This window comes from Motacilla alba, chromosome 1 (genome assembly GCF_015832195.1).
Source record: "Motacilla alba alba isolate MOTALB_02 chromosome 1, Motacilla_alba_V1.0_pri, whole genome shotgun sequence".
NCBI lineage: Eukaryota > Metazoa > Chordata > Aves > Passeriformes > Motacillidae > Motacilla > Motacilla alba.
The window spans coordinates 97,434,909-97,450,347 of record NC_052016.1 but is presented as its reverse complement, the minus strand read 5'-3'; the positions used below and the strand labels follow the sequence as shown (position 1 = coordinate 97,450,347).

Genomic DNA, 15,439 nt, shown 5'->3' with positions numbered 1-15,439 from the left:
AAAGAAAGAAGCCATATAAATGTTGACATTGGTGATGCTACAAAGAAACATTATCAGGAGAAATCAAATTTAAGTAAGCTCCCGGTGCAGACAGGTCTTTTATTTTCACCTTAACCAGCTTTCAGTACCCTAAAGCATCTGAAGGCTCAACAGGTCCCTGGTTCCCCAGACAGTCCCTGACCATCATTTTCATTCCTTCTTCCAAGGAAGAGCAGGTCTTCAGAGCTGATGTATGGCTGGAAACAGCTGTACACCTTGTCTGGCTGCTTTGAACACGTGTGCTTTTGATGGCAGGTTAAGGAGATTTGTGACGTTGCACAATTCCCAAATGCTGTATCTTATAAAGAAAAGGAGACAGCCCTACCGTGTTGCCAATGGGGGGAATTTTATTCATTTCCTTCTTTTTACACTCACCTAAAAGCCTCCCTGTGCAGAGCCTACTCCCCAAAGGCTCAGTGGGACACAACAGCATGCTTATGCCTCCTGTTTCATCTGCAAGAAAGTCTTTGTGCTTGAAATTCTGGGGCACATCCACATGCCTTCCAGCCTGGAGTCAATGTGCAGAGACAGGCAGGAGCGTGAAGAGCTCCAGCAGAAGATGGTCTGCACCTACTCACACATATGTACCCATCAGCTTCAGCAGCACAGAGCAAAAGGAATGCAACTATAAATTGAAACTATTAAGATGGAAAACATCTACAGTGCTTTCTGCACAGAACAGAGCAGTGAGCTACGAGTGACTGACAGCCACTGATGGAAGCTCATCAATGATTATTCATTGTGAATGCTGAAATTTACTGTTTGGTAAAAAACTTGAGACTAACCTCTTTAAAAGCTGTTTACATTTTTAATGGCATTTGAATGCATATGAATTTGGAAAAGAGAGATACAGATAGTAGCTAACAGTGATCAAATTAATTTTTAAGTGTAATTGCCAAAAAACCCGCAAAGACAATTGCCTCTGCTTTTGTGACTACCTTGTACTGAGCCTTGAGAATTGATAGTACCAATTCTTTTAGAGGAAGCATTCTATTTTTACAAAAACCCATGGGATGAGAAGGGGAAAGAGCAAAAATAGCAAGCATACTGCTATTGCTAAGTGACTCCTAATGATTAATCATAAATATATGTGTACAATTTCCTTTGCATCCTGTTTGCTGTGAAAAGCAAGAAAGAATAGCTCAGCATACAGTCAGAATTTTTTACGTGCTGTTTCTAAAGACAAAGCAAGTCAAGACCTACAGAAGATGTCATTGTTTTCCCACTAAATCAATATAGTTAGAAAAGAACAAGTCTTCAGAACAGACTCTTCTGAAAAGCAGATTTTTCAGGTTGCATTTAGTTCAAGGATGGCTGCATCTGTTGCACACAGGAAAGAGATGAAGGTGCCTGGCATCCTCCTGCATTTTGAACTCTGCACCCAGGGAGCATCCTGTATAATTTAGGTTTATGAGCTGGTGAATCTGCTCAAACAGGCAACGAGAGGTCTGCATTCAGCACTCTCACCTCGTAGGAGGTCTATACCAAGCACATTTTTATACTGTGCAAGTTCAAGATAAGGATGAGCTATTCAAACCACCTTTTACATGGCACAGACAGGCTGCAGCTCCCTAAAAAGTCAGTAAAGCACAAGTTCCATCTCTAGCAGCAGATTAAAAGGCTGCCAGAGAGGTTATGAGGTTTGTTAAGTGACACATGGGTGAGACAGAAAGAGAAGTCTTATTTCCCATCCCCACCAATGTGCTGTGCTGTCAGGACAAATTAAATGTATGTGATACATGATATGACAAACATATGTTCTGGCGCACATTTAGGAGTTTCAGCACATTGCTTCACAGTTCCCTAATTATTAGTAATCTCACACATTTTAAGTGCAAATCATACTGACAGTCCCAGGAAAGAAAAAGGCAGAATTTTGGCACCAAGCCCTGCTGAGCTGCTTTGTAATGCCAACACTTGGCTATGTCTCAGCTGCAGTTTGCAGGTACACAGGTCCCTGTCCCACCAAGCACATCTGGCTCCTGCTGTGATGGCTGAACCCAGGAGCTGAAATTAAAGGCTTTAAATACAGAAGTTCTCAAAGGGTGACCTGGGGACACTGGTATCTTGAGTACATTTTGGCCCAGGATTAGAAGAACACTACTTGAACTGAGAAAGCAGGTTTCAGTGAACTGTTGCTTCAGGGCTGATATTATTATTATTTAACACATCTGGATTAATATGTATGTAAAACAAAGTACAAAGGCACTAGAACAAAGAACTGGAGAGAGATACTATGGGAGGGCATTGAAAAGCCATGGATGGCAAGATATATTTAGCAGACATAAAAGAAACCTCTTGTCTTTCTTGTGGACTCTAGATACTCTGAAAGTATTTGCTAAGGACAGGCATCTAAGTTGCACTGGGAGAATATGTGGAAAAAAATAGAGCTTTCCATTTTTAGAAAACAAATGAGCTTTTCCTCTTTGTTTCAATTGCTCTTTGCCCTGTTGATATGTCACAATTCTGTATTTGTAATGCCATAGCCTTTTGTCATGGAGAATGCAGTAAAAATGACAAATAAGCCTGCCTTGTAACACACTGCAATATCACAATATGGGTTAGGAAGGAGCAAGGTTTAGTTTGAATAAGAACCAGCTTGAGCTATTAGCAAACATAAGATAAGCTCTGGTTAGAGGTGTGGGTTGTCCCCCTGCTCTAAAAGCATCATCTGACCATGCTCTATTCATCTTCTTGCACCTCCAACACTGTGCCCTCTGCTGATTCACAAGCCCCTGATTTGCTATTTCCTCCAATTTGGATTATATTTCTCAAAACCAATCCCTGTTTCATGTATTTCTCATCTCTAACCAGAAGAGGCTCAGGAGATTAAAACACCCAAACTTCTACTGGTGCAGTAAACACACTCCTTCTCCCTATCCAGCCCCAAAATGGTCTCATTCCCATCTTGGATTTGCACAGTAATAACAGCAACATAACCATACAGAGCTAGTACTCACTGTTATGGGTATGCTTTAAAAAGAGGCTTTCTCTTCCCCAAATAGATCCATTTTTCCTCATTGCTAGTTTTGTACAAAATAAACTAAATGTAAAAATATCAAGAATCTCTGCACTTACCTCTTACTCTACTAAGTCTGGTTATTCTTCCAACTGCAGTCATATGAATATAACATATATACTGCTAATACTATTAGAAATCCATCTCAGAAATCAATTCAGAATTAATACTACAAAGAGATAACAAATACACATACCAGACCTGCAAGTTAACACATTCCTAGAAGTGATATATTTCTGACATCTCATGGCAAATAATCTCTGTAAATTACAATCACACATTTTACCTCAATTACCATTGTTAGTTGTAATAAAAGAGTAAATCCCCCAGATGTGAATAACCATTCTTCTGAAATCACTAATGCAGTTGAAAAAAACACAGCAACAACCTTTCAAATTACACAGCACTCCAACCTGATGCACAACCATTACCAAGGAAAAATAATCTAAAAATACAAGGAGACAGGCATTAGGAGATAGGAAGTACTTCCTCTCCACTGAGGCTTTTGTTAGCACACAGACAAGGTTCCTTTGCTGAAGAGCTTGAAGTGGGAATGGATTGCTTTCCTGCTGAGCACAGTTAGAAAAACATCTTGGCATTTTTACTTCTTTTGTGGGGGGGGGGGGTGTCTGCACTTACTCAAGTTACAAACAGATCTTTAATCTTTCTGCTCCAAACAGAGGCTTTTTGCAAATTCATTGTTAGGTTTTTTCAAAAGGTTCACAGCAGCAGGAAGACAACCCCAGACATTAAATGGCTTTCTAATTTCTGGTCACCCTTACTGAGTAAGGTCAGGCTAAGTGGCCCTGCTGCATTCTTTTGTTTAAAGCCCTTTCTGCAACAAAGAACGCCCCATGAAGAACCCCAGAGCCCAGCAGCCACCCAAGCTCTGCACCACCAGCCTGGCACAGGGACTGTGCCAAGAACCAAGAGGCAGCACAACCCACAGAAGCTGGGTGACCCAGAACCAGCTTCAAAGCAGATGGAGCGAAGTTGTCGGGCCCCAAAATGTTTATTTACTTTCGAGTGCTGGCCATCAGAAGGGATCCCAAAGTAAACACCGCTAACATTTGCCCTTCCCAGAGTCGGGGAAGGCCGTCACCATCGCCACAATGCGCAAGGTCACCGTATGGCTCCTGTTATCCCTCCTTCAGGGGTTTTTCTGTCGTGCCTCGGGGCTGCTTCTCGATGTATGTGTTTTGCAGCGCCTTTCCAGAGCTGTGGTTGCATTTGTTTGTTGCAACCACCGAAGCAAGCGGGCAGCGCAGAAGGGCTCGGTGCCCTGGCAGCACCATTGCACTCACCTCAGGTTCTCTTCCTGCGACCCGGGCAGGACACTGTCAGGACGATCCCGTCTCCTCCTGTACAGACCTGAATGTGACAACTCTTTCAGCTGCAAGGCCGTCATATTCCCCTACCTGGAGGAGGGTTGGTTTTTTTTAAAGGTGAGGGGGGGTGTTTTGGCTTTGGGCTGGGTTTCTTTCCCCCGCCTCTCCCAGCTGCGGGTGCCGAGGAGCGCCCTGCCAAGATGCCTGGAGAGCAGCGGCTGGGCGGTGTGTCGGCACACCTGCGCCCGCCGGAGCCACCAACCTCTGCAGCAGGCAGGCAGGGCAGGCACCCGCCGAGCTGCTTCCTGTTCCTCATAGGTACACACCCTCCCAAAGGGCACCACATTTCCTTTATCACTTGATCACACCTAAGGGATGTGTGCGACAAGCTCACCCCCTGCTCTCCAGCTTTCCTCGAACTCTCTGCCCCGACAGGCACGACCCTGCCCTGTGCTGGGCAAAGCAGGCGGCTCTGCCAGCCGCAGAAAGCTACACATCTCCAGGACTGCAGTGAGCTGTTTACTCTTTCCTGGTCTAATTTATGACAAAAGGAAAGTCATTAGAGCTATGAAAATTCAGAGTTACTCAAGCACTTTGGCAAGCTCTGACAGGGAGGTTAATGCAGCAAAGTGTGCCGCAAAGTAACTTCTGTAACTAGCATTAAAATGCTCTTTTGGAAATGCAATGGCACTGCGCATTTTTCTTTTTCTGCCTTGAAAATCAGAAGAAAACCACAAAGTAATTTTGTTCCTACTCTCAGCTATCAAACACAAACTACTATACCGGTTTGTCACATTTGGTAGTGATGGAGTGTCCTGTGTAATTGTGAAACAGGAATGGAAGTGCTTGAAGCTTCCTGCAAGGCAGGAAGGTGGTTAGCAGGCAATTTTGCAAGCTCTGCGTCTCATTTCACTTAGTAAATTTTTTGTAGTAAATAAAGCACTTCATTTCAGGAGGTATCAAAAAAGCTTACCACTTCTTGAAAAATGTTTACAATTTATTTGACATTATTCTTGACACATATAAGCAAAAACTTAATTCAGAGATTTTACTTCTGCATAGTGAATTGGGAAGGTGTGTTTTTTAAATGAATTTGCATTTCATAAAAGCCAAGAAACCTAACAATTCGCAAGGACTGTTTTGACTATAATAGGAAACAAGTTCTATCTGGTATGAATTACAGAGTTCATTATTAAAGTGTTTATTTTGTAGCAGAATGTATGTACGAGTATTTTTTAATTTCTCTAAAGGAAAAAAGTGTAACATAGGTAATACTGGGTATATCATATAACACCAATTTTGTTGAGATTACCAGACTGAACACAAACTCGGTAATTTTATGTAATACTATCAATATGCTTCAGTCTGGAATGTCATCAGTGCATAATATTAAACATCACACAATGGAAAAATAACAAAATTGTTTTGGAAAAGGAATCACATAACATGCCAAATAGATAATGGCTGCAAAAATTCAAAGTGATTTACATGATGTTAGAGGGTTGTGCACACTGAACTGTCAACGAGCTGTACACATCTGAGCTCCCGTCCTCAGAAAATAAAAGCAAGAACGATCACAATATTTGCCTAAACACGCTGCATTCCAGTTTCAAATGAAGTATTTATAGCTGTTTCTCAGTACTCAGTAGGATAAACTTAAACATAATTAAATGCCACTTCCCTGCAGTCAGTCAATCAGTGATCCAATGAAAAGTTAATGCTGTAATGAGTGGAAGTTCAGGACGGCAGATGACAGATGTTCATGGCACAGCAGCTTTTATACATTACCAACAGTTTATATTCTGCTTTAAATGTCTGTGTACAAATGACTTATTTTTGTCCAAATGATCAATTTTAGATAATCATCTAAAAAGTGATGAGTACATTTTTTTTCTGTGAAAAAGCTCTTTATAAACTACTGGAATTAAACTTTCACCTATAAATTTGTTCATAGATTCTTTTTCACTACAGTAGCCATCTGTTCAGCAAATACTGAATGCTTTTGTATTAAACATACACAAGACAATAAAAAGATAAAAGGACAATCCTTCATCCATTTTGCTGTATGTTGCATTAATCTGAAATACATCACTTCATTAAATTTTTATTTATCTGCATGAGCAGCTGCTGTGCTTAGGCAACAACTTTTACTCAAATGTCCTTGGAAGCCAGAGCTGCACCAAGACAGAGCATGCAAATTAAAGGAATACAGCAAGTCCAGACGCAAAACGAGTTGTTATACAGTTGTTATATGATCAAACCCACCTAAATATAAAGGAAGGCAAGATAGGTTTTTAAAGTAAGACTAGGGACTCAGCTCCATAGCTCCATTTCACTGGCCTCTTCAGCAAACTACAACATGGATCTACGCTGATATAGAAAACACTTTTGCGGAGAGCTTCTGAACAAGCTTAAAACTTTTTACAAGAAGAAAGGCAAACTGGACTAGTTTTCTGCCCAGTGGGATTGCCCATGAATCCTTATAAGAAACAAGGTTTCAAATCTGAATTTACCCACGAAGTCAAACTTTAGGTTCTGAGTAACAAATACAAGTTATAAGGGTGTTTTTTTGCAAAGACATTGCAGAACACAAATGTTATTTCTCGACTAACTCACTTAAATGCTTCCACAAAGCAACTCGGATAGACGTGGCTCTCCAAGAAGAGCTTTCCCAGAGAGTGCCTCCTGCTCCCCACACCCCTTTTTACCTTTCTAGCCCCTATCTGCTGTTTATAATTCCTTTTTTGAGAGATTACATTCTTCTCATGTGGGATGGGGCCACTTGGACCCTTCACATTCCATCAGAATTTTTGAGGACCAGCCAAGTTACCACAGCTTTTCTCATTACAGTAATGCACAGCCTTCTTGGATATCCTGTACTTTGAAGGTTTTCTCTTCATTTTCCAGTACGTGACTTCTCTCATGCAACTGGCCATCCTCCTGCCCCCAGAGAAAGCCAACATTGCTCCTGTGATGTGATGGATAACCATTGTGGTACCTGTCTTTCAGGAGAGAAAAAATATTCCCCGATGTCTAACCAGCACAAGGTGGAACTGAGACGAAGTATGCAGTCCTTCATTCATCACAAGCAGTAAATAACTTTTTATTATGTGGGACAAGGCTCATGTCTGAGTTTTCACAGCAGTCCTACAGGGTACTTGATACTCCAGACATGCAGTGCTCTCCCTTAAATTTCTGTGAAAGTACTGCTGTTCTGGTGACTCTAGGTATTCAGCAGAATCTTCCAGTTTAAAAATCTTTTAAGATAGTTTATGCCTGGCTACTTTATACTACCTTCAAAGGGGTGTGAACAGCAATTCATGATGCTGGAAAACATGTAATTAAATTTAGGAATAACAATAAATGTCAAGCACTTCAAATTCAGGACATTTCTTCATAAGCCTGTATTTACAGAGAATATACACTAGCTATAGAAACCAGAAAATATGAAGTTTTAGGTCTCTTATTCCACACAGAAAAGTCAATGTGTGTCATCTGTTATTCCCTCTAGTGGCATGTTCTTGTTTTGTTTTTTTTTTTTTTCAACCTTTGAAAAAAACTACCAAATGTCAATTAAATTTAAATTAAATTTTGAAGATTTTCAAATTGATGGAAAAAAATTGTTTTCATGGCAGCACAGTCATTCAAAACAATAATCATAAGAGTATTCTAAGAACAACACAGGAATGCCTGTAGTGTGCTCACAGTTACAAGGTGATTGCGTGTTCAAAGGAGCACATTCCTCCATCCCGTTTATCACTGGAATCAGTTTCCAGAGGAATGTGTACAAGAATGACTGCTTTCTACTGTTTCTCACAACATTTGGAGGTAAGCACACTTTAAAGTGAAGGAAAAGGTTCATATATCAGTGAAGGACTTGCTGCAGAAAATGAAGGAAGGTGGCAATAACCCTTCTGGCAGTTTTGCAAGAATCCATGAAGCACCCAAATGATGTGCTGATGCCAACAAAGCTTCACACCTTTCTGGACCTGTAGAATGAGTCCCCATAGATGGGTTTGGGTATCAAGGAATAGTGTACCACACTGTGAGTCCCTGCTGGGACAGGCAGTGATAAAATGAAACGCGCAGAGAGAATACCAAGCACAAATGCTAAGGACACACACACAACCTTGAAACTAGAATTTCAAAGCTTCACGGGAGCCTAAAGTGTTGATTCAAGGAGTTAAATTAATTACATGTTTCCTTCCTTGTCTGATGTCACCCGAACATCCGTTTTGATGTTTCTTCCCGTGTTCCACTTCATGATAAATCAATCCTGAAGCATGCAAATTTAATCTGCGGATTAGGCTAAGCACTGAGGCACTCGATCAATCTATGTCCACAGTACAAAGCAGAGTTTTGGATTTATGCCCCTGCTCCAGCTGACCAAGTGAGATTGTTGCTATTTAACAGCAGTTACTAGTTTTTGTTAAACCTCATCTACTAATCCCTGTCCCTGCCATCCAATGTAAAGTAAAAGCCTACATGATGGTTGCAGCCTGGTCTAGTGTAAGGTGTACTGACCCATTGCAAGGGGAGGAGGTTCAAACTAGATGCTCTTTAAGGTCCCTTCCAACCCAAACCATTCAATGATTCTTTGGTGTGCTCAACTCTTCAGAGCAGCGATGCACTCAACCCACTGAAGTCCCCTGACATTTGATGGGGCAAAGGGAAGGCAGGGTTACTGTGGTGAGAACAGGGCTCCTGTCTGATCCTGGCAGTACCAAAGGCATCTCCACCTCCATGGCTGGCAGCCCACAAGGTTTTGGTGAAGCATGGCAGAGATCCCTGCTCTCATTCCACATATTCTATTCCAATAATAAAAAAAAAAAGCAATCGTGGGAAAATCTTCTGTCTGCCTGAACATCGAGCAAGGTATTTTGCTTTCCTTCCCCAAGCTCTCTGCACATGCTGCTCCATGAACTCTTAAATTAAGCAGAAAAAAATCTCTGCAAAAAGCACACTTTCTCCAGCAAGCAGAAACCTACTTTGGCTGAGTTTTACAATACCTCCCTCTACTGGGAAAATACTGCCTTGTTTCTCGTGCCAATATTTCTTCCTACAGCCAGAGGGAGGTACAGATTAACCCACACATACTTGAATAATTCAGCTCGGGGCCAAGCTGAGAGAAGAGATGAATGGGAGACCAGCGGGTGAAGATGCAGGTTGGCATCATAGCCAGAAATTTATGCTGTTAATCAGCAGATGATCCATGCATGAGTAGGTGTGCAAAGAAGAAAGCGTGACACAGCATGAACCAGTTTTGTCCTGCCATTTGTACATAGACCTCTTTAAAAAAAGAGTGACAAACAAGCTGGCAAGCAGGTGATGTCCTAAGATGGGTAAAATTACTCATATGGACCCGGTATATGATGGGGTAACATCTTAAAAGAGAAAGGAAAAAAAAACCCCACACCAAAATGATGAGGGAAGGGATAGTTTAAAAACAATAAAATCACAGTTTAGATTAATTTTCACAGCCCAGAGCACGTGGGAAAGAAAACACAAGAAATTCCCAACTTGCATTTCTAGATCCAGGACCTAACCTTCTGAGTAATTTTTACTGTTTTGGAATTAAAAACCTCTTCCCAACAGAGATTTTCAAAGCCAGTCAGAAACCCACCTTGAGCACTTTGGTTATGATGCATGAAGATCCTAAGCTGAAAAGTCTTATCTTTAAAAAAGTTTATTTCTACTAGCACTTTGCTACTGTAGATATGTCCAGTAGGTTTACTTTATTCTATCATGATGAGATAAATTGCCTCTAGAAATGAGGGGAAAAGGCCCCAGGTGCTAGTTGGCTTATTGGGTGGTTAGAAGTTCCCTAGTAGATGCTACAAAAGACTGAAGACATCTCCAAGTTAAAAAAAAAAAAAGAAAAAAAGTAAAAAAAAAAAAAGAAGCAGACCTAGAAAACAGGTGGCAAATGAAGGAAAACAGAAAACTGCCCAGAGAGCTGCTGCCCTGATACTCCAAGGAATTACCAGCTCTGGCAGTCAGGTTGGGTTCTGAAAGCCAGCAAGCCCTTCCAAGGTGCAGAAAAGCTGACTGAGACATATCAGATGGGCAACTGCTGAGCCCTGAGCCCTGGTTTGGGTGGAGAGCTAGTGGGACATCTCAAAACAGGTCCCAGACTAACTTTGCCCTTTCAGAGAAGGAATGGGACTATTAGGAAATCTTAATTTTTCTCCCAACATCACTCATCAGGGTTAAATAAATGCAAACAAAATGACAGCAGCCTATAAACTACTTTCTCTGTTGACTACCAGCAATTACTCTCCTGGACCCTTTGCCTTCCCTCTTACAAATACTTCTCAGATTACTAACACTCCATTAAAAGTAGAGAAAGAAAAGCTTCTCATCAAGGTTTTGACTCCTTTTACTGAAATTAAATGCCAAGGAGAAAACAAAGTACAATCCCCTTGAAAAGACTGGAACAGCTGGTAACCCTGACAACATGCTTGAAGGTACCAGCACCTCCTGGCACACACACAAATACAACCATGAAAGCAGCAGGTGACACTACTTTACAGCTCCAAGGGCTGCTGTTTTAGGAGGACAATTCAACCCTGAGCTCCAAGAGAGCACCAGAGCCTTTAACTGCTGGTGGTTGTATGGTGAGGGATGGCAAATTTGGCGGCCCAGAAGAAGCAATGATCCTGATTCTACACCTGTAAAAAAATCTCTCAGCTGCCTCACACAATCAATCTCTACTACCCAAAAAACCAAGGCATGGAAAACACATTAGAGAGAAAAGGGGAGGAGGCAGTGAGGGCACTCAGAAAACACTTGAGACGGCACAGGTCAGACATACTGAAAAGTGGTTCTATACTCTGACCAGCATTTCCAAGAAAGGTAGAAAATGGTGGGTCCCTAGAGAGTATCACCTTTAAATGCTCAGAAACCTGTAGTATGATGGTTTCTTGTATATAAGAACTAATATATTCACTAAAGCAAAATACAGAAAGTAGATCAGGTGTCTACAAAGAATGAAGCTGAACACATGTAAAAAATGTAAAAACGCTTGAAAATCACAGGTAAGGTGCAATTTTTAGTGACTCAAAAAAAAATCTAAGTTTTTAAGTATTTACATTTTTGTTTTGAAAGTATTAAAACCAGTAATTCATATTCAAGCAGAAAAATCCATACTGGAAAAAAACCAAAAAACCAGTGCAAATGAAAGTAATTCGACCTGGATATTCAGTATGATATAAAATGGAAAAGCCATTCCCCCCCTTCCCTTAATGCTGTAAAAATTGCTTTGGGATTCAGGATAAAACATAAAAATATGATCTCATATGGACTTTTCATAATATTTTAAAGCACATGAAAATCATACTTAAGATTCTTAAATCAGAGCAAAAGTTTTAAACCAATAATGCACAGCTGCCCTACCGTAAAAGCTTTGCTTCACCGGCAAAGTTACTGACTTCTGAACACAACCACACCAGAAGCGACACAATTTCTGTAACAGGTGGGACAAATCTTTTCCTTCCACTGGAATTACAGTTTTGGGTTCAACAACTCTGTCGCAGTGTCCTCTTCCTCAGCCAGCAGAAAACCCATCAGCAGTGGTGTATCTTCAATTTGCCCATGAATCCTCTGTTCTGGGTGGGGACAAAACAGTGTCCCTAAAAACACTCCCAGTGAGCAAATTATAACAAACTACTGGAAATACCGGAATACCTCTGCATCTCCAGAACAACAAAGGACTTTGCTAAAAGCTCTGTTACCATGCTGCTTGCTGTTCGTAGTAATAAAACGCAGCAAGTAGAACTATTATTTGTCCTTTTCCTAACTGTATTTATCACCACTCCCAAGCATAGCTCCTGCTCCCAAGAATTTCCCTGTGAATGACTAAAAGCCCACACAACTGGGAGCCAGGCTGTCGGCTCAGAAGGCAGCACAATGTGCACTCCAGCAGATGCCTCAGCCAGACCCTCAGCCCCAGCGACCAGGTGGACACTTACTGTCAGCCTGTAGCCTCGCTGGAAGCACATTCACAAGGAGCAGCCTCTCCCATATAAAGCTTCACATCAAATGCCCACTGTTTGCATGTTTTCCCTGTGGTTATTACTGGTAGTTGTGATAAAATAAAAAAAAAGGATCATTTAAGTGACTCAGTAAACCACTTCCTTCTTTGGTCCTGTAAAAAACTGATGCTGTAAAGAAGGGAATAAATCTACCAAAATTCACAGTTCAGCTCCACAAATTGTGTCAGGCCAATTCTCCATCTCAAAACCACTGAGGACAGAGAAGGAAGCAAACCTTCCACCTCACAGGAAAGGCTAAAGCTTTCATTATACCATTGGTGTATGGTACAGAAGTACAAAACCATAAGAACAGCAGGACAGCATTCCAGGTCCTTTTATGGGAACAGCAACCCTGGGAATCACTGATGAGCAGCAAAGAATCAACCAGGGCCACTTCAACCTATCACAAGCATCTGTCAGTGCCATGGGGAGCAGGAAGACTGCACTTCCTCACCTTCCCACCTGCTGAGAAAGAGGAATACCCACTGATTTTCTTCTTTGCTGAGATGAAGGCAGACAGTGTCACACACTGCAAGGCTACTGCCATCTCTGAAAACCTCAGCACAGGACAAGGACTAACTGGGGACAAAAAATAACCACCATCTCACAGAGCAGGTTAGGGTGGTGAACAGACAAACAAGAGTTGAGATATGTATGGACAGAGACTCAAACTCAGTTTTTCTAAAGCAATCTGAATCCCTGGGACACCTCAAAGGCCTCAGGCAGCCTTTTGCAGGTTACAGCAGGAATTGCCTTATAATCAATGTTTCCCCGCCAGTTGTTACAAAGATCTGTAACATATGGAGCCAGAAACCTCCCTCATCATCAGAAAGAATTAGGCCACACCTAAAGTAATTAGGCCACAACCTGATCTCTGCAGGGGACACGGAGGACATGCTACAGGTAGCAGTGTCCCCATCTCCGTACAGCAGTACGACTTCAGGCTTCAGTCTCCTGACTGCCAATGCACCCTCCCAAATGGTCAGACAGGAAAGTTTCCTTACCACCTGTTTTCACCATAAACACAAAATAATGCTATGCCATACCAAAAAAGCCAATTTTGCTTTTCCTTCATCATGTCTCTACATCCTGTTTCTTGCTCCTATTTCTGTCTTTAGGCCACTCAACATTATCGCTAACCCTTTTCTGTGGGCAAATTAACAATGTAAGTTATCTTTCCAAGCTGCTGTTTCCCATACTGTCACATAGTGCTTCCTCATTCCTCATTTCTTATCTCTTCCTGCAAAGATCCTTCAAGTACAAAAGCGGCAGTAAAGTGTCATTAAACTTATCACTGGACGGTTACCCTCCCAGGCGAAAGAATGCACTACAGCTTTGTCTCTCAAAATAATGTGGCAAACGTCAAGGTAACAGCACTTTGTTCTCGAGCATGAAGAAAATCACAAAAAAAACCCAGTTATACAGAATGAGAAGCCTTGTTTGCTACTGCAATTCATATTATTTAATATATTGCTCATATGCCAGCAGTTCCGCTTTTATAAAAAGGCAAGGACAGTTTGTTGATTCATGATAACTGCAAAAGCTGCAACACTTCATGGTTAATGTGAATAAGCATCCATTAAAAGGGAACTAGGAAAATAAGCATTAACTCTTCAATTACCATTTTAAAGCATGTTTGGGCAATTTATTAACCAGCTAGCCTGGTTAAACCATGTTTTTCAGTTTTGTTCACATCACAGTATTTGGTTCTCTTTTATCACCAACTTGTTTTCCAGAAGAGTCGTGCTAAAAGAAAACTTGTGAACAAAATTATGACCAATGAGAGCAGAACAAGACCAGCCCCAGAGAGACTATGCTCATAGGCACTGACAGATCATTGCAGTCTGTGGTTGCCCAGCTCAGGCCTGATGGGAAGTGCAGGGCAGAGTGACACAAACTGCTCTAGACAAAGTCACACGGTTCAGCTAAGCCCATCAGCTGCTCCTGGCACCAGGGCTTCCTGCAAAAGAGGTCAGCAGATGTGGCTCTGCACTGATCATGAAGCTCCTGAGGCAACAGAGAGAGGGCTGGACCTGCACTAAGCATAGAATTAGATCAGAAAGTTAGTCTACAAGCAAAAGTCAGCTAGGGAAGGGAACCACTGGTTCATATCCACATTTCCACAGATTCAGAGTATATTTCTTTGCTCCTCTAGCAGGCCACTAGAACTAGAACTGCAGGACACAGGCAGAGCCAAATCCCCAGAGCTGCTCCAGGATGCTCAGTACTGCAGCGTCTGGACCAGTCAGTGTCCTCTCTGCTCCAGGCAACAAGAGCCACCCTTTGCAAGGAGACCTCTGAGGTGCCTGCACTGCCAGGAGCTGGTAGAGAAGCCAGACAGTCACACCCTGCAGCTGTCTGCTTCATCACCCCCTGAAATCACCGTCTCCGGGGCAAAACAAGCAGAAGGAAATATGTACTCATGCCTCAGCTGTTCCAGTTTGCCGAGGGTGTAGACAAGAGACCGCCGAACTGACCTTGGAGCTCACCACCAAGTTCCTTTTTTCTCCTTCCGACGCTCTTCCTTCCCCTTCCCCACACACTCCTCCCTCCCTCACCTTCACCCCAGCTGCAAGGAGCAGCCCATGTCTTCCTCTCGCAAGAGCTCTCTGCCAGCCACCAAAATGGGAGAAGACTGGGCTTGGGGGGGTGGGTTAGTGAATGCAGCCGCTGTAGGGCAGAGGACCAGTGTGTGCCATACACAGCACAAGGGAGGAAGATGCAGGAAGTATTCCTCCAGCTCAGCAGAAGTGAGATGTCCCCTCATCCTGTTCCCGGAGCCCCCGGCTGCAGCCGCCCGCTCCCACGGGCCGTGTCCGGGACCCGCGCCGTGGGGCGGCCCGGCCGCGCTCGCACCGGCAGGCGGAGCCCGAGAGCCGCGCTCGGGCCGCAGCCGCCCGGGCCTCTCCGCACGGCCCCGGCCCGCCAAGGATCCCCGGCCCGCAGCGCCCGCCCCGCCCCACATCCCCAGCCTGGAAAGGCGAAGCCTGCTCAAAAAAACGGGGAAAAAAAGCCTCAAA

At 42.8% G+C, this 15,439-nt stretch overlaps 1 protein-coding gene across 6 annotated transcripts in view; it reads right to left on the bottom strand.

The window, feature by feature from the left end:
- LIMS1 (LIM zinc finger domain containing 1) overlaps positions 1–15,439 on the bottom strand; it is a 68,149-nt gene that overhangs the window by 28,222 nt on the left and 24,488 nt on the right. The window contains exons 1-2 of one of the 6 annotated variants that reach the window (XM_038130184.1): positions 11,782–12,344; positions 4,363–7,384 (exon numbers count right to left, since the gene is read on the bottom strand). The exons of 1 other annotated variant lie outside the window; for it this stretch is intronic. In XM_038130184.1, the coding sequence (XP_037986112.1) occupies positions 4,363–4,466 (104 nt within the window). In that variant the 5' untranslated portion in view covers positions 4,467–7,384; positions 11,782–12,344. 4 more of the 6 variants (XM_038130167.1, XM_038130177.1, XM_038130143.1 and 1 more) reach the window with 4 other exon arrangements.